The sequence below is a fragment of the Meriones unguiculatus genome, chromosome 14 (genome assembly GCF_030254825.1).
Source record: "Meriones unguiculatus strain TT.TT164.6M chromosome 14, Bangor_MerUng_6.1, whole genome shotgun sequence".
NCBI classification, from domain to species: Eukaryota; Metazoa; Chordata; class Mammalia; order Rodentia; family Muridae; genus Meriones; species Meriones unguiculatus.
Window position 1 is genome coordinate 36,358,662 of NC_083361.1, and position 17,929 is coordinate 36,376,590.

The 17,929-nt window shown below is 44.6% G+C and overlaps 1 protein-coding gene and 1 pseudogene across 7 annotated transcripts in view; one reads left to right on the forward strand and one right to left on the reverse strand.

Moving 5' to 3' along the window:
* The first annotated feature begins 45 nt into the window (after positions 1–45).
* Positions 46–17,929, forward strand: part of Oscar (osteoclast associated Ig-like receptor) — a 54,151-nt gene continuing 36,267 nt past the window's right edge. For 4 of the 7 annotated variants that reach the window (XR_009585514.1, XR_009585515.1, XR_009585517.1 and 1 more), the window contains exons 1-2: positions 46–1,350; positions 1,890–1,922. Coding sequence is in view for 2 of the 7 variants with exons in the window: in XM_060367194.1 (XP_060223177.1) it covers positions 1,314–1,350; positions 1,890–1,922 (70 nt within the window). In the remaining 5 variants the exon portion in view is untranslated. The other 3 variants (XR_009585516.1, XR_009585518.1, XM_060367195.1) reach the window with 2 other exon arrangements.
* Positions 11,534–12,224, reverse strand: LOC110555992 (large ribosomal subunit protein uL30-like; annotated as a pseudogene).

A 17,929-nucleotide genomic window follows, 5' to 3' on the forward strand; every position in this document is an offset into this window, starting at 1 on the left:
AGGCGAGGGCGTGAAGCCTTTCGGGAGTTGTAGTTCTGGAGTGAGGTTTAGGTCACTGCAATCTGGAACAAGGCGGCAAAGATTTAAACCACAAGGATATTGCATACCTGTTGGCCTCACCTTTTTCTTATAGCTTAGAAAATACATCGGAGAAGTAACTTAGAGTTCTTCTGCAAAAAAAAAAAAAAAAAAAACGGTTTACATTGAGATCACATCTAGACATCAGCTCATTCTGGAAATTCTAAATTGATCCCAAGTAGATGAAGTACTGTCTGTGCTAAAGAAAAGCATATAATATAAAGCACATAAATTTTACCAGCATGCAGCTAACAACTTTTTTTCCCGGCCCCTTAATGCTGGAGACTGAAACCAGGGCAGACTAGGCTATCCATTCATGACTGAACTACACCTCTAGCCCCTTGCTGGTAAATTTTTTTGCGGGGGTGGTAGTGGTCCTGGTGGTGGGGGATTGGAGACAAGGTTTCTCTGTGTAGCCTTGGCTGTCCTGGACTCACTTTGTAGATCAGGCTGGCCTACGAATTTACAGAGACCTGCCTCCCTCTGCCTCCTGAGTGTTGGGATTACAGGCTTGCGCCACCATGCCCAGCACTGGAGATTCCAAGGCCCCAGGCCCTGGATAGTGGATACAAGGCAAATTTTTTACTGTTGAGCCACCTTTTCCAGCCCTTTCTTTACTTTTCATTTTGAGACAGGGTCTCATTAAGTGGCTCAGATTGGCCCTGCAATCTTGAGATCCTCCTGCCTTGGCTTCCTGAGTAGATAGGATTACAAGCCTGAGCCTCCAAGACCCTGCACAGCACTTAATAAAAATTAAGTTATCTGGCCTGAGTCAGTGAAACTGGGACAGTGTGAGGGCAGTAATGGGGCCTGAGCTTTCCCCTTGTCACCAGCAGTGTAGACATTGTACAACAAGGTTCTTTTCCCCTTTTTTCCTTTTTTCAGCTTTGTTTCTTTTCTTCTCTTCCTTTCCCTCCCTCTCTCCCCCACATTTTCATTCTCTTCTCAGTACTGGGGCTAGAATATACTGGGCAAGTGGTGTCCCACTTAGCTACAACAATCCCAGCCCATCTCCCCTCCTTTTAAATTGATTCATGAACACTGGAGGCTATGACTGTTTTCTCTTGCAACTTTTTCCAAGAAAATGAGACTATGACACAGTTACCCAGGAGCCTCCACCAGACTCCCCTGTTCCCTAAACAGGGCTCTCACTTGGCTTTCTGGTGTTGCTTCATTTCCTCAGAGGGTAAAAGGCAGGACTAGCCTTTCTTCCAGCTCTACGGAGATACTCCGCCATGATCCTGTTGCTGATCCTCCAGCTGTTGACTCTCTGTGAGCTGTCCCTCCCCTGTGTGTGGGTCCTTGTTTGGGCTGAGAGCTATATCTGATCATCTGGACTTCAGCATCCAATTTAGACAGAGGAGTAGGACTGGTACCCAGATACCTGAGTCCTAAATGGGGGCAGGCAGATTGCTGAGTCTGGAGGGAGCATAGGTTCCTGTGGATCTCCAGGCAACAGGAGGTACGGGGTATCTGGGGTCAGAGAATGTACTGAATGTACTCAGTTCTCATGGCAAATGTGCTGGAGGGAAGAGGGCATCTAGACGTCCAAACCCCAAGTGGGAGAAACCCCACAGAGTAGGTTATGGTTCTTAGGAAAGGTGGAGAGGAAAGGCCGGTCCTCATGGGTCAGATATCCAGCTTCTTAAGTGTGGGGAATGAAGGTCTGCACTTTTGCTTGGTCCTAAAGAAGGCAGGGGTAGGATTCTTATTTTCAGAGGAAAACAAAGCCATGTAACCAGGGTCTAGGGCTCCCAGTGAGGGAGACTGGTAGTCACAAAGGACTTTGTAAAGCTCCAAACCTTCCGCAGGGCCCGTGTGTCGTACAGACTTGACGCTAACAGGTGAGTGGCATATTGCAAATACTCTCCTTTATACTGCTCCAACGTACTCATCTCCCCCATCTCCAACAATTCTTTGATACCCAGTGTCACCCCAGATTTCCTTATTCCCCTCTCTTCCTCTCTTCCTTCTCCCTCCATCCATCCCTTCATTCTTCTACCTGTCCTTGTTTCTTTTTCTTCTCCTTTTTCTCTTGTATCCTTCCCTTCCTCCTTACTTGCTTCCATTTCTTCCTTCTTTTCCCTCCTCCTCCTTTCTCCATCCTCTGTTCCTTTCCCCCTTAACTCCTGCTCTTTCATCTCTTCTCTAGTCTCTTTCCTTCATCAAAAGACCATGAATGTGGAGGATGTTAAGGAGACCTATACAATCTTGTTCATTACATGACCTTGAACAAACTAGGGATCTTGAAGACTACATTTCCTTCTTTAGAAAATGGGCTGCACTGAGGATTTAATGTAATTATATAGGTAAACTATAAGCTCCGATCCTGGCATAGTCCAGGGCTCCAGACATAGGCTTTCCTCAATGCCGGTTGTACCAGCTTTTCTCACTGGAGTCTGCTTTCCACAAAAGGAGGGTTTTCCCTACCCCAAGGTTGTTTCTTCTTGGGTTTCCTGATGGAGGAGGTGTTTCTTTTCTCTCAAAATTTCTTCCACTATACTCCAATTTCGAATGAAGTAATCTAGGAAGCCATTCATGTCTGAGTTATCAGTTAATTTTTATTTTATTTTATGTGTATGAGAGTTTTGTCTGCATGTAGGTATATATACATGCGTGTCTGGTGCTCGCAGAGCTCGGGAGGAGGCAGTAGGACCCTCTGGACCTGGAGTTATAGTTAGTTGTGAGCCACCATGTGGTGTGGATAATCGTACCCCAGGCTATTGCAAAAGCAGCAAGTACTTTTATCTGCTGAGCCATCTCTCCAGCCCCTATTTTTTCTTCCAAGACAGGGTTTATCTTTGTAGCCCTGGATGTCGTGGACCCACTTTGTAGACCAGGCTATCCTCAAACTCACAGAGATCTGCCTGCCTCTGCCTCTCTGAGTGCTAGGATTACAGGTGTGTGTCATTGCCCCCAGTTTCCAGCCCCTAATTTTATATTCATTTTAAATGATAAAGCCAATATGTACTCATGATTCTAAAGACTCAGTAGTTACAAAAAGATGCAACAGTCTTTCTCTTCCCCTTTCTGTGTTCCTAATTTCTACAAAAAAGTTTCCTATGTATTTATATACGTCACACATTTGCACACTTCCTCTTTTTCTTGCCAGATGAAAATTGGTATTTCATGGATCATACTGGGTCTTAAGTGTTAAACTTATATTCTGCCTTGGGGATGTTACCAATCATTAAACAATTACTTTTACATTTTAAATTTATTTACAAATGAGAATTGGCAGCTGGGAGTGGTTGCACACACCTGTAATCCCAGGACTCAGGGAGGCAGAGGCAGGAGGATTGCTGTGAGTTCGAGGCCAGCCTGGCCTACAAAGTGGAGTCCAGGACAGCCAAAGCTACACAGAAAAATCCTGTCTCAAAAGCAAACAAACAAACAAACAACAAAAGAATTTACCTATGTTGGTGGTGCATGCCTTAAATACCAGATAGGAAGATTTCTGTGCATTCAAGGACAGCCTGGTCTACAGAGCAGGTTCCAGGACAGCCAGGGCTACAGAGGAAAACAGTGTCTCAAAAAGCAAGCAAACAAACAACAAAGAATTTACCTATGATGAAACAGTGGAATTATTGGCTTATTGAGCATGTTATGTTTTTGTTGTTTGTATATGTACTAGGGAAGGATTGAACCTATGGTCTTGCACATAGTGAGCTAGTGCTCTCTCACTGAGCAAAACTTCTAAGCCTTTCACTGGGGCATTCTAGGCGGGTGCTCCAACACTCAGCCTCACCCCCTCTCCTCACTGAAGGATGGTCATAAGTACACCACTAGACATGATATGCATAGCCTTGGCTTCCTAGACTCGCTCTGAAGACCAGGCTGGCCTCGAACTCACAGAGATCTTCCTGCCTCTGCCTCCCAGAGTACTGGCCTTACAGGCATGTGCCACCTGTGCCTGGCTATACCTGGTATTCTATTCCATCACCTGCTTAGAAAAAAGTATTCATTTTTGTTATTTTAAATTATGTATTTGTGTCTGTGTGGGAGTATATGTGCTTGGGTGCATGTGCCTTCTGGAACTGAAACTACCAATAGTCATGGGTTGCCCAATATGGGTGCTAGAAGACAAACCTAGGTCCTCTGCAAAAGCAGGAAGTACTCTTAACTGTTAAGTCATCTCTTTCACCCCCTATTTTATTGCCTGTTAAAGACCAATCTTTCAACTTTGTAATATCAAAGATTAAATCAGGGAACATGTTCAAATCATAGCAGTAATTATCGACATGTTGCAAACCATAAATGTTTCTTTTCCTTTTCTTTTTTGTGTTGTTTTTTTGTTTGTTTGTTTTGTTTTTTGAGACAGTTTCTCTTTGTAGCTCTGGATGCCCTGGACTCACTTTGTAGATGTTGCAAGCCATAAATGTTTCTTTTTCTTTTCCTTTTTTGTTGTGTTTGTTTGTTTGTTTGTCTGTTTGTTTTGAGACAGAGTTTCTCTTTGTAGCCCTGGAAGTCCTGGACTCACTTTGTAGACCAGGCTGGCCTGGAACTCAGAGATCTGCCTGCCTCTACTTCTCCAAGTGCTGGGATTACAGGCATGCACCACTGCTCTGAGCCCATAAATTGTTTCTATCTAAGTGTGGTGTATATATCTGTCATCTCAGCACTTGGGAAGCTGAGGCAGAAGGATTACAAATTTGAAGCCAGCCTGTACCACTAATGTGCTCTGGAACAAACTATGCTACATAATGAGGCTTTGTCTCAAAAACAAAACAAAAACCAATAATAGCAAATAGAAACAAAAGTAACCATTTCTGGTGTGACATTTTGAAGCTGTGCCTTAAAATTGTGGAGAAGGACTTGGGGATGTACCTCAGCTGATAGGTTGCTTGCCTAGCAGTCCCCAGCACTGCATAGATGGGAGGGTCCTGATGGGTAGCACAGGTTTATAATCTAGGAGGATCAGAAGTTCAAGGTCATTCTCCACTACATAGTAAGTTCTAGGCTGGCCAGCACCGTACAAGACCTTGTCTCAAACAAACAAACAAACAAACAAACAAAGCTTATGGAGGAGGTCTGAGTGTGTATAGTGTACAGAATAGAATACAGAAGGTATAGTGTATCACTGCATCTTAATGTACCACTAAATCTTAGTGGTAGAGTGAGTGGTTACCCACAATTCATAAGACTCCAGGTTTGATCCTTAGCACAAACAAACAAATAACCACCGCTAAAAGCTCAAAGCTAAACAGTCCTAGTCCTGTGATTTTCAGCTAGTTTGAGCCAGCTATAGTTGTACTCTGGGCCCTCCCTTCCTTCATAAAGATCCAAGTTAGGATTTGGGGCTTTGGGGTTGGACAGTTCTGAGGACCCAAACACCCCTTTCTTAATGTATATTTTGTGTTTGGCCTACATGTATGTCTGTGTGAGGGAGCCGTGTTCACTAGAACTTGAGTTATGGACAGTTGTGAGCTGCCATGTGGGTGCTGGGAATTGAACCCAGGTCCACTGGAAAAGCAGCCAACACTCTTAACCACTAAGCCATCTCTCCAGCCTCCCAAACATGCTTCTTTATTAAGCGCCCGCAGCCTCATATCCCCAGCCATGGCTGATGGCTCATCCTGCTGCAGTTGTGACTCCTGGAGTCAATGTGACCTTGAAGTGCCATGCACCCCAACCTGCCTGGAGATTTGCACTCTTCAGAACTGGTGTCGTCACCCCTCTGCTCCTCCGGAATGTGTCCATTGAGCTGGCTGAGTTCTTCCTGGAGGAGGTGACTCTGACCCAGACAGGCAGTTATCACTGCCGCTACAGCAGGACAGACTGGGGGCCCGGTGTCTGGTCCCAGTCTAGTGATGTCCTGGAACTGCTGGTGGCAGGTGAGGTCTGGGAGGATGGGAGAAGGGCACCGGAGAGAGACTAAGGCAGAGGGTCGGGGTGGGGTGGAAGAATACACAAGGAGAGAAACGATAGGAAAACAGATTGAGAGATTCTTGAACATATGAGGAGAGGAAGGTGAGTTTGGTGGATGGGAAGAGAGGCAGAAGGGAGAAGGACAGGGAGGACGAAGACAGGCAGGCCGGCCGGCATGCCTAAGTAAGACCTTGCCTGTGTTCCACAGATCAGCTGCCCAGACCATCACTGGTGGCACTGCCTGGGCCTGTGGTGGCCCCAGGAGCCAACGTGAGCCTGCGCTGTGCAGGCCACATGCCAGGCATGAGTTTTGCGCTGTACCGCGTGGGCGTGGCAACCCCTCTGCAGTACGTCGACTCTGTGCAGCCCTGGGCTGACTTCCCTCTCAACGGCGCCCATGCCCCTGGCACCTACAACTGCTATTACCACACGCCCTCCGCCCCCTATGTTCTGTCACTGGTCAGCCAGCCACTGGTCATCAGCTACGAAGGTGAGGTGCTCTGCCTCTTCTCCTTCAGACCCAGCGGCTCTGGAGACATGGCTCCATCTGTGTGTCAGAGCACCAAGACTCTGGGATACAGGACCCATACCTTGTCTCCCTCTTTTTGGCCTACAGGTTCTGGCTCCTCCGACTATTCTCAGGGAAACCTCATCCGTTTGGGGCTGGCAGGCCTGATCCTCATATGCTTGGGCATCATAATTACTTTTGACTGGTATAGCAGCAGCTCTGCTTTTGGTGGCCTCCTGCCCCAGCAAAACTGGTTCTAGGCACCTGGTGAGGAGAGAACGCCTGGAGATGGGCTGAGAAGCTGGGATCCTCTGTGACCAGCCCCTCTTGAACATCCTGTGGCCTCCAGACTCCACTAGTTTAATCACTGTAGCTCCTTGTAGACCTCTCAGGGATTTGGATAATATAATTATGTATTTTGTGTGTGTTTGTTAAATGGTTTAATACCACATTATAGACTTGCTGAAGGATTAAAGGCAGTGACTGCCCTGTGGTAAATGATGTTCAGTTAATATTAGTGACTTTTCCTACCTTGAAAACCTCTTTCACCTTCTTGTACCTTTCCTCTTATCCTCCTCCCCTCTTTTCCTTTCTGGCTACTCTGTGATCATAGGGTCATTCTACCACTCTCAGCAAAAATTTATAATTATATATTTTAAGTGGTGATACATATGCCTCAGCATGTGTGTGGAGTCAAGAAGACTTTGTTTGGTTGTGTTTTAGCACGAACAAACAAATAACCATGAGCAAAAGCTCAAGGTTAAACAGTCCTACTCCTGTGATTTTCAGCTAGTTTGGGCCAGCTGTGATTGTACTCTGGGCCTGCCCTCTTTTATAGATATCCTTCCTGTAGGTCCAGAGTTTGAACTCCAGCTGTCTGGCTTAGTGGCAAGCATTTTACCCACTGAGCCACCTGGCTGGCAACTGGCAAATTATGTTTTTACACGTGTGAGTGTTTGCCTGCCTGCATGTATATGTGTCACCTTCAGGCCTAGCTCCCCGAGGAGGCCAGAAGAGGGCATCTGATCCCTTGGAACTGGAGTTACAGAGTCAACCAAGGTCCTCTGGAAGAGTAGCCAGTACTCATAACTGCTAAGCCATCTCTCCAGGCTCCCAAATCTATAGGATTAAAATGCCCATTATAGGCCCATATGCCTATAATCCTAGCACACAGGGAGGCAGAGGCAGGTGGATCTCTGTGAGTTTGAGGCCAGCCTAGACTACTAATCGAGTCTAGGACAGCAAAGGTTACACAGAGAACCCCCATCTCAAAACAAACAAGCAAACAAAAATCCTCATTTTTCTTCCATTTTTTTTAATGCAGGATATTGAACCCATGTCCTTGTACATGCTAGGCAAATACTTAACCCTACACTACAACCCCAGACCCCTGGAAAAAATTTAAATTAGTAGTTATTTTTGGTGTTTTAGAAACAGAGTTTCATTCTGTAAGATAACTTGAACTTGCATAAATGCTCCTGCCTCTGCTTCTTGAGTGCCAGGATTACAGGTATAAGCTATCATTCATACTCAGCTGGCAAACTCTTTTTGAAGGGTGTTTACTGTCCTGGAATTTACATTAAGGTTTTACATGCTTATTCTGCACATACCACCTTACACTGGATTAGGAGGCATGGGGCTATGTTGCTCCTGACCTAATGCTGTCTTGTCGATGAGAATCTCTAGAAGTGATGATGCATTTGTCATTTTGTGTATCACTTCAACCACACACCCAACAGACACAACACAGGAACTGTTTATCTGGGGCTCTGGTTTCAATGGATTCAGTCATGGTCACTTGAATTCCTATTTCTGAGCTGGCCGTGGAGTAAAACAATATGGCTAAGAAGCTTCTTTATGGCAGACAGGAAGCAGAAGCTTCATCATTTCCTTCATGACATCTCCCTTGCTTGCTAACCAAACCCTTTCTAACTCCTCCTCTGACCTTATCGCAAAGTAGACCAAACACAGACCAAACAGAGATCCTGCCTGAACTACAGCCACATTTGCAAGCTCCTCTAGATCCATCATTGCATTACCTTCAATAGGGATCCATTGTCAGGGCAAAAGTAAATAGAGCACTTGTAATAGAACTTTGAACTGGAAGCTGTCGCTTTTGGTCTGCTTCCCACTAGGCTCTTGGCTGCCCTCACCACTGTAAAAATAACTCAAACCATTCTTGCAGCTTGTGTTTGCAACTTGTTATGTCTCTTACTTACCAAAGCCTGGCTGCCTCCCAGTATCTCCTGACTTTATTAATTAAAATTTTCTCTTTTATCTAAGTAAACAATGTTTTGTCATTATCATACACACAGATCTGGAAGCAATTCCTATCACTCAGCATTCCTGCTGACTTCTCCCAATCTGGTGGAGCACACTCTCCTGCTTGTATGATTCTCAACTTCCTCTCTTCTCTTTCCATTTAATGGAGATTCAGATTTGTGGTTTGTTTATTTGCTTCAGTTTTTCAAGGCAGGGTTTCTCTATATAGCCTTGGCTGTCCTGGAACTCTCTCTGTAGACCAGTCTAGCCTGGAACTCACAGAAATCTGCCTCTTCTATCTCCCAAGTACTGGCATATAAGGTGTATACCACCACACCTGACCCAACTTTCAGTTTTGAGAACTCCCAGCTCTGCTACCCTGAGTAACCTTGAACAATATGGAAAAGCCTCTGAGTTTCCATGTGTGAAATGGCAAACCATGTCAGCTCCAGTGAGAATTAAATGACATAACATATTCTCATCACATGGAAGACAGAAAATCAATATTCTCCATGCCCCCTTCTTTCTTTCTCCCTTCCCATGCCTGCTCCCTTTCTTCCTTATTTTAAAAATATTCTAATATTTATTATTGGACAGGGGCAGAGTAAGAACAAAGTACCACAACCTTATATACAAACTTTCTGCATATGGGGGATGGGGGATGTCTCTAGGGTTAATCACTGGTACCACATTTGCAGAGAATTCAAGTTCAGTTCTCAGATTTCATGTCAAGTATCTCCTATCACCTACAACTCCAGCTCCAGGCAATCAATGCAATGCCTCTTGCTTCAACAGGTATCTGTGTGTATAGACATGATTCAAAATGATAAAAACAAGCCTGGCACAGTGGCACATGCCTGCAATCCCAGCACTCAAGGAGGCAGAAGCAAGTGAATCTCTGTGAGTTTGAGGCCAGCCTGGTATACAGATTAAGTCCAGAACAGCCCAGACTACACAGATAAACTCTGTCTCAAAAAAAAAAAAAAAAAAAAAAAAAGAAAGAAAGAAAGAAAAAGAAAAACAAACCTTAAACATCATCTATCTTTCTATCTATCAATAGTGTGTGTCTCTGCGTCTGTGTGTAAAACCAAACTATACACACACACATGCATACAGAGAGATAGGCAGGCAGGCAGACAAAAATATATACACATGCATGTATATGGTGAGTATGTTCAGATTTTATTATCTAAATTTTTACTTCTACGTGCTTGTACACTATCATAGTCTGTCTTACTTAAAATGCCACTCATGGGACTGGAGAGATGGCTTTGTCTAAGACACTTTGTGCTCTTACAGAGGACCCAAGTTCAGCACTCAGCTTACAAGGAAAATTTTATTAGAATTTAAAGGAAAAACCTCAGGACAGGCAAGCTATAAATCTCAGCAGCTGCTCAGAGGAAGAGAATGGAGAAGAGAGAAACAAGGACATGCTGTTAGAATGGACCCAGCATGGAGGCTGGCCAGATAGTACGGAGGGTAGCTTTAGAGGGAAAGCAAGGAAGCCCAAGCACCAGGAAAAGCATTTAGGATCTGGCCACTATCCAAAAGAAAAAGACAAAGTAGAAAAAGTCAGGATTCAGAAAGGTATGCAGACCCAGCTGAATCTCAGGGTAGCTTGTAGGAATTCTGTCAGAGCAGGAATTCTGGGAAGGCAGAAAAAGTACAGTATCTCATTAAAGGGATAATTATTATTCCCCTTCCTTTAGCATGATTTAACATGGGCCGCCTTCCTCGGGTAAACGTTGGCCTGCGTGATTGACCTTCTCAATCACTAACCCTGAAGGGAGAAGATGATGGCTTGTCTCCACCTAGTGGTAGACTGCATTCTTCACTCTCACACCACAGCATGGAGGTCAGAGAGCTCTGGGGACTTGGTTTTCTCCACATTATAAGTAGGTCCCACAGATAAAACTCATGTTGTCAGTGTTGGTGGTAAGCACCTGTCTTAGTGGCTGTCCTATTGCTGTGAAGAGACACCATGACCATGGCAGCTCTTATGAAAGAAAGTATTTAATTGGAAGATTTGCTTACAATTTCAGAGGTTTAGTCTATTATCATGATGGGGAGCATGGCAGCACACACGGTGATACAGCAGTAGCTGAAAGCTATATCTAGACAAAGAGAAACACTGTGCCTGGTCTGAACTTTTTGAAATCTTCAAGCCCATGCCCAGTAGATAAAGTTCCCCCAACAACCTACTCCAAGGCCATGCCTCATAGTCCTAATCCTTCTCAAATAGTTCCATTCCCAATGACTAATCATTCAAATATATGAGCCTGTGGAGGCCATTTTTCTTCAAACCACCACAGCACCTCTATCCCCACTGAGCCATTTTGCAAGATCCCAGAATGCTTTTTTATTTGTTTTATTTTTAATTTCATTTCATTTGTGTGTGTGTGTGTGTGTGTGTAAGAGAGAGAGAGAGAGAGAGAGAGAAAGAGAGAGAGGCTCACTGTCATTTTCTCTGAAAGCCTCTATAAAACTATACCATCTGTGAACCAGCCTCAGGCTGGGCAAGCTGGGGTGGGAGGGCAGGTGGATCTTGCAAATCTGGTCTACTATCTGAGTCTAGGTTAGTGGTTTCTATTCAGGAATGTTGTAGAAGGGCCTTGGGGTTAGATTTGGCAGTAAAGGAGTGTTGTGTGACTGAAATTTCCAGGGGAGATGCAAATTATACAACACAGGTGGGATGGGGCATGACTCACCAAAATTGCCACTGTGGTGAACCAATTAATTTTTTGTTTTGTTTTGGTTTTTTTCCAGCTGTGACTATTTATTATCTGACCAGATTACAAAAACACCATGAACAATTCTTTAGTTCATCTGTCTAATAAGCCTGTTTATTTGGTCTTACCTGTTGCCAGCATCTCCACCTTCCACAAAATGAGTTGTCTTTTTCTTCATTCCACCTCGTGGAGAAGACAGTTTGAAGTGCCACAGGAAGTTATTTTCCAACTGTGTAGATCTGATGAATTAGATCCTCCATACAGATGATGCCAAAATTACCAAGAGATCAAGGAATTATCTGTCAAGGCAATTTTCTTCTGGTTGATTTTTCCGTAGCCTTGCTTGTAGATGAGCTCATTCACCAACTTCAGTAGGTTGGGGTAGCCCCACACAATGTAATCGAACCCTTGTTAAGCTTAACAAAGGTGCCATTGAAGATCTGTCAGAGACAAGAAGCTGTAGCACCTTGCCGACTTTTGGGTTTACACCGTTGATTCCCCAGATTCTGGTGACAAACGCCAATTTTGCTTCTTCAGGCACGTAGAAGTTCCCAGCTTTCCTCGCCATCCTGGCCATCCAATTCTCAGTTCGGTCTGCCTGTACTCCTTGTGATAGTGATTGGCTTTCATGTAGATGAGCTTCCTCCTTGGCTTCCACAGCTTCTTCAGCAAAGCTTTTTCGCAGGCACTTCACCTTCAACTGCGAAATTCCTTTGCTTTTTCTTAAGGGTTTCTGACACAGCAGGAACCTTCTTTTTATTCTCTGGCACAGCCTCCATGGTTCCAGCTGGGAAAAAAGGGGGTAAGAGGGGTTGTTGTTTGTTTTTATTTTTGAGACAGGGTTTCCTCTGTGTATACTTCTCTGTCCAGGACTGGATTTGCAGACCAGGCTGGCCTCCAACTCACAGAGTACTTTTCTACTGGACTCCTTATGGTCTAGAAAGAAGGTCAGGAACATTTGTCTTCTTAGGTGGGCGTGGCAGGCACATGAGGTCTTTGGATGGAGGCTAGCTTTCCCTTGCAAGTTGGAGGACATTTTCATTTCCAGGGGTCCCCTACTTTGCATACTGGACATGGCTCTAGAGAAGGCTTACAGCCTTCAGGTCTTCCACTATTCTGTAGTATATATTTGACCTTATTTTTTGGTTTTTCAAGACAGGGTGTCTCTGTGTAGCATTGGCTGTCCTGGACTCACTTTGTAGACCAGGTTGGTCTCCAACTCACAGAGATCGGCCTGCCTCTGCCTCCTGGAGTGCTGGGATTACAAGCTGTGCATCACCTTATCACACTTATTTTTTTATTAATTTAAAGAATATTTATTATTTATTATCAGTATACATGTGTGTACGTGCACATGTACATGCCGGACCACATGTGGAAGTCAAAGGACAACTTTGTGGAACCAGTTTTCTCCTTCTTTCTTTACGTGGGTTCTAAGGCTAAGACTCAGGTTTGCAAGGAAAGCACCTTTACCTGCTTAGGTACGTTATCAGTCCCCTGTATGACTTCTCTTCTGTTTTACATTTATTTATGTATTTGCTTCATTATTGTGTGCGTGTGTACATGTGTGTTTACATATTTACATGCATGCCATAGCTTTCATGTAGAAGAGACCAGAGGGCAACTTGAGGGAGTCAGTCAACTCTTTGCCGAAATGTCCTGACTGACCCTAATGATAACAGGAAAGAACCTTTGACCTGAGGCTGGATTAATTCCTCAGATTGGTTCCTCCCTCACTTGCTTGTTTCCTCCAGCCAGGAGAGGCTTCTGCACAAATCTGTCAAAAATCGCATCCAAGGTAAACTGTTAGCATGCTACTGCCACCCTGTGGCTGATTTCTGATCAGCGCTAGAACGCAGACCACATACACAGGCGTGATTAAGACCAGAGTTGCTGGTATTGTCTGTTCTGGACAATGGGTTATGACAGGTGCTGATGCTGTTCTCACAATAGAAAGTGTAATTGAAAACCTTCCACACCAGCTGTCCCATGCCCTGAGTACAGTGACAGGCAGTGCTGGAAGCAGTGGCAGGTCTATCATTTGTGTGTAGGTGTGTGAATGCTAAGGGGTACAGTGTCCTGTTGGTGCTCTCTACCAGTGTTGTAGGCCTATGTCCTCTGAGGAGAACAATCAAAATCATCATTAGATCAGCTTGTTTACTTGTAAGTGTCAGTCACAATCAGGGCCATGGACTGCTGACATTCCCTCATAGAATGAGAGGGTCATGGGACCCTCACTTGAGTATTCATTTGCTCCTCTGAGGTGTTCTCTATGCAGTTCCGCCATAACTGCATGTGGTGGCCTGAGGCAGGTGTCTCGTGGAGAGGCTGTATAGAATCTGGGGCCTAACTGAGGGATGCTCCATCTACGCAGCCATGGAGGAGCCATCATCCATGCTAGGAACAGACTTTCTAATGCTTCTGCGTTGGCATCTTCAATGCTCCTGCCTGCACCCCCTCACCTGTGCTTTGTAAGTGAGCATAATAATTCCATGGTCTCCCAAGTCAACTTCAGTGAAGTTGTATTTGGCTTGCTGCTGGGATCTTTGAAAAATGGTGGTGACGGTTATTTGTATCTCCCCAGGGAAGGAAATCCTACACAGCCTCTCACTTCTGTGGGGCTCAAATCTTCTCCTAGCAGTTAATCAGTGCTATTATTTTTGTGTTTCTGCATCCATCCCAGCCTGCCCTATGCATCATAGACAGTAGGACTAGTGGTCCAAGGCCTGGGTATTTGTCCCACATCATGGGGTTTTGGTGAGGGCTATTCTTGGCTTGTAGATGGCTGCCTTCTTGCTGTAGGAAGACTACAGAGGGGTGAGGGGAGAGAATATCTTTCTTCTAATTTCTTTTGAGACAGAGTTTTGTGTATTCCAGGATGGAACTGGGCCTATCTCTCAGTAAGTGCATGCGCAGGATGATGCAAACCCTGGGTTCGATCCCTACCACCTCATAAAACTGGGTGTGGCAGCCCAGCCTGTAACGCCAGCATTTGGGAGAGAGAAGCAGGGGGATCAGGGGTCCAGGTAATTCCAGATTATATAGAATGTACAAGGCCAGCCTGGACTATTTAAGACTTTAGCTGACAAAAATGAGGCTGGAGAAATGGCTCAGTGGTGAAGGACACTTGGTACTTTCTCAAGGGACCCAGGTTTGGTTCCCATTGTACCCATGGTGGCCCACAACTGTAACCGTAGTTCTTGTGAAGCTCCATGGATACTGCAGGCACATGGTTCACAGATTTACACGCAAGCAAAACACCCATAGACATAAAATAAACAATTCTTTAAAAACAACATGTATTTCAGGCTGGAGCTTGTTATGCAGCCAAAGATAGCTTTGCACCCCTGATAATAACATCCACAACACGCAGTTATCACTATTATGTCTTTGTGGTTTTGGAGATGGAATTCACCAAAATCTTTGAAAAATAAATTTTAATTTATTTTTACACTATGGTATGTGTGTGTGAATGATGGGTTATGACTGTGAGTATGTACATGTGAATTCGAATACCCAGAAATCCTGAGTCAATGGATTTCCCTGGAGCTGTGGACTTCCCAAATGTGTGCTAGAAACTGAGCTCTACTGCTCTGCAAGAGCGTTGTTAGCCACCGAGCCATGGCTCCAGCCACAGTCAGGGTCTAAAAAATCCAGGTTGATTGTGTGTGTGTGTGTGTGTGTGTGTGTGTGTGTGTGTGTACATGGGAGCACATGTGGAAGCTGGTTCTTTCCTTCCACCATGTGGGCCCAGGCATCAAACTTCAGTCACTAGGCTTGGTGTCAAGTGTCAAGTGCCTTTACCTGCAGTCCATCTCACCAGCCCCAGAACCCAGGACATTATCCTAAGCAAATACTCATCTTCTGAATTATATCCCCAAACATTTTAAGCTTTTTTTTTTTTTTTTTTTTTTTAGACAGGGTTTTCCTAAATTTTCCAGCCTGGCATTGAACCCTAGGCAATCACTTTGTACCCTAGGCAATCCTTGAATTCTTAATACTTCTGCCTTAGCCTCCAACCACCAGGGCCGCCTTATCCTTGTTTATTTATTTCTAGATGCTGACGATGTGATATTTGTATATAATGCATTTCAGTCATTGTTTCCCTAAGCCCACCCCATCCATACCTTCCCTCATCACCTGATGTGTCCTCCCCTAATCACTGCGCTGTGTCATTCTCACAGAACTCCACTTATTTTTTTATACTAAACTGCAATAGTCAGGAGACTGTTTTTCGGAGGTCCTTGAGCCCTTATGGCAGCTGAGATGACAAGGGGTATTGATTGGATCTGTAGCCAAGTGAGGCAGAAGTGCAAGTGTCAGGGAAACCCACCTTTTACAACTAACGCTAGATGTGGGCCCAGTCTTGGGGGACAGAGCCCTTAACTGATGGGTCTGCACAGAGTCCAGGGACTTAGTGCAGAACTAAGTCTAATTTTCGGACACTTTAGTCAGTGTCTGCATACAACTAGAGTCTCTCCTGATCTAGCCATTTAGTGCCAGATTCACTGTGGTTAGAGAAACAGTTTTCTTTGCCTCTCCGATCACCCACAATGCTGTCACAAGGTTGTCCCTCACTTCCTGTTGCTGATATACTGCAGATTGGAGCTGCAAGAATGTAGAAATGCCTGTTTGCTCTAGCTAGAGCACCTTGGCAGTAGGGTCTACAAAGTAGGCTACAGACATTGGGCTCTGTGTGTGTGTGTGTTTTGTTTTGTTTTGTTGTTGTTGTTGCTTTGGTTTTTTAAGACAGTGTTTCTCTGTGTGTAGCCCTGGCTGTCCTGGAACTCACTCTGCAGACCAGGCTGGCTTTGAACTCAGAGAGATCTGGCTGCTTCTGTCTCCTGAGTGCTGGGATTAAAGAAGTGTGCTACCACCGCCTGGCTGTGTGTTTGGATTTTTGAGGCAGGGTCTCTATTTAGCTCTGGCACTCTGGCTGTCCTAGAACTCACTATGTAGACCAGGCTGGTCTCAAACTCAGAGAACTCCCTGCCTCTCTGCCTCTGACTTCCATTTTCATGGTGTATGTTTTCGAGGCAGGGTTAACAGGAAACTGACAGCCCAAACTTCTGTTTCTTCTCTAGACTTGCCTAGAGTCCTCAAGTGAGGGGCTGTGGGTGTCTGTGGCTCTGTGATATAAGAGCACTTGTCTAGCCTATACAAAGTTCTGGTTTCCAAAAGTTCAAACCTCTATGTCTGGTACAGCACATGTCTGTAATCTTCTATCTCAGGAAATGGAGGCAGGAAGGTTTCAAGGCCTGCCTAGTACACAGTGAGGCCATGTTTGAAAAAAAAAATTCTTTTCAAGTCTTTTTTTTATTATTTATTTATTTTTTTTTAAGACAGTGTTTCTCTGTGCAGCCCTGTATGTCCTGGAACTCACTCTGTAGACTAGGCTGGCCTCGAACTCAGAGATCCACCTGCTTTTGCCTCTGGAGTGCTGAGATTAAATGCACACACCACTACCACCTGGATCTTCTCAAGTCTTTGTATTGGGCTGGAGAGATGGCTCAGCGGTTAAGAGCACTGGCTGCTCTTCCAGATGTCCTGAGTTCAATTCCCAGCAACCACATGGTGGCTCACAGCCATCTATACTGGAATCTGATGCCCTTTTGTGGTATGCCTACGTACATGCAGATAGAGCACACATACCTTAAATAAGTAAAATCTTAGAAAAAAAATAAAAACAATCAAGTCTTTGTATCTAGCTATAAGTAGTTCAAGGAACATGAGCCAAAAAGATGGCTCATTGGTAAAGGTATTTGCTGTTAAGTCTGATGACCTGAGCACCATTTCCAGGAATCATATGGGGGAAAGAGAAAACAAGCTTCTGTAAATTGTTCTCGGACTTACACACACACACACACACACACACACACACACTCACTCACAGACCAACATACTAAACAAATGTAGTACTACCAATACAATAAAGTAGAGATTAAGAAGAAATTCTTGCTTGGAATTTGTTAAAATTGTTTATGTTGTGTGTACATGTATGTGTGTGTGTGTGCCTGTGTCGCAGAGCATGTGTTGTGGTCAGAGGATGACCCTCAGGAGTTGATTTTCTCTTTCCACCAAGTGGACCAGGGGCTTAAACTCAGGTCATTAGACTGGACACCAGAGGCCTCTATCCTCTATGCTATCTTCCCCTCCCTTTGTTTTCACAACTATGGTGAGAGAGGATGAAAGAAGAGAAAAGAGGAGCAGAGGAAGAGGGCAGGGGAAGAGAAAGGAGGGGAGGGATGAGGATAAAGAGATAGACTCTCATGCCATGAAACTATAACTTGAGTTCAATTTCATAAAACAATAAACTAAAAATATCTAAAAGACTATAACTGTGCTCTGTAGTTCCCTGTAGTGTGGAGAACTATGAATGTTAATTACAGTTGTCAATGCATTACCTGTTTTGCTTCTATGACTCCATCATTTGAAGCATAAGTCCCACAAAATAACCTTGCAGGCGTCCAATGGCATTAGAGAT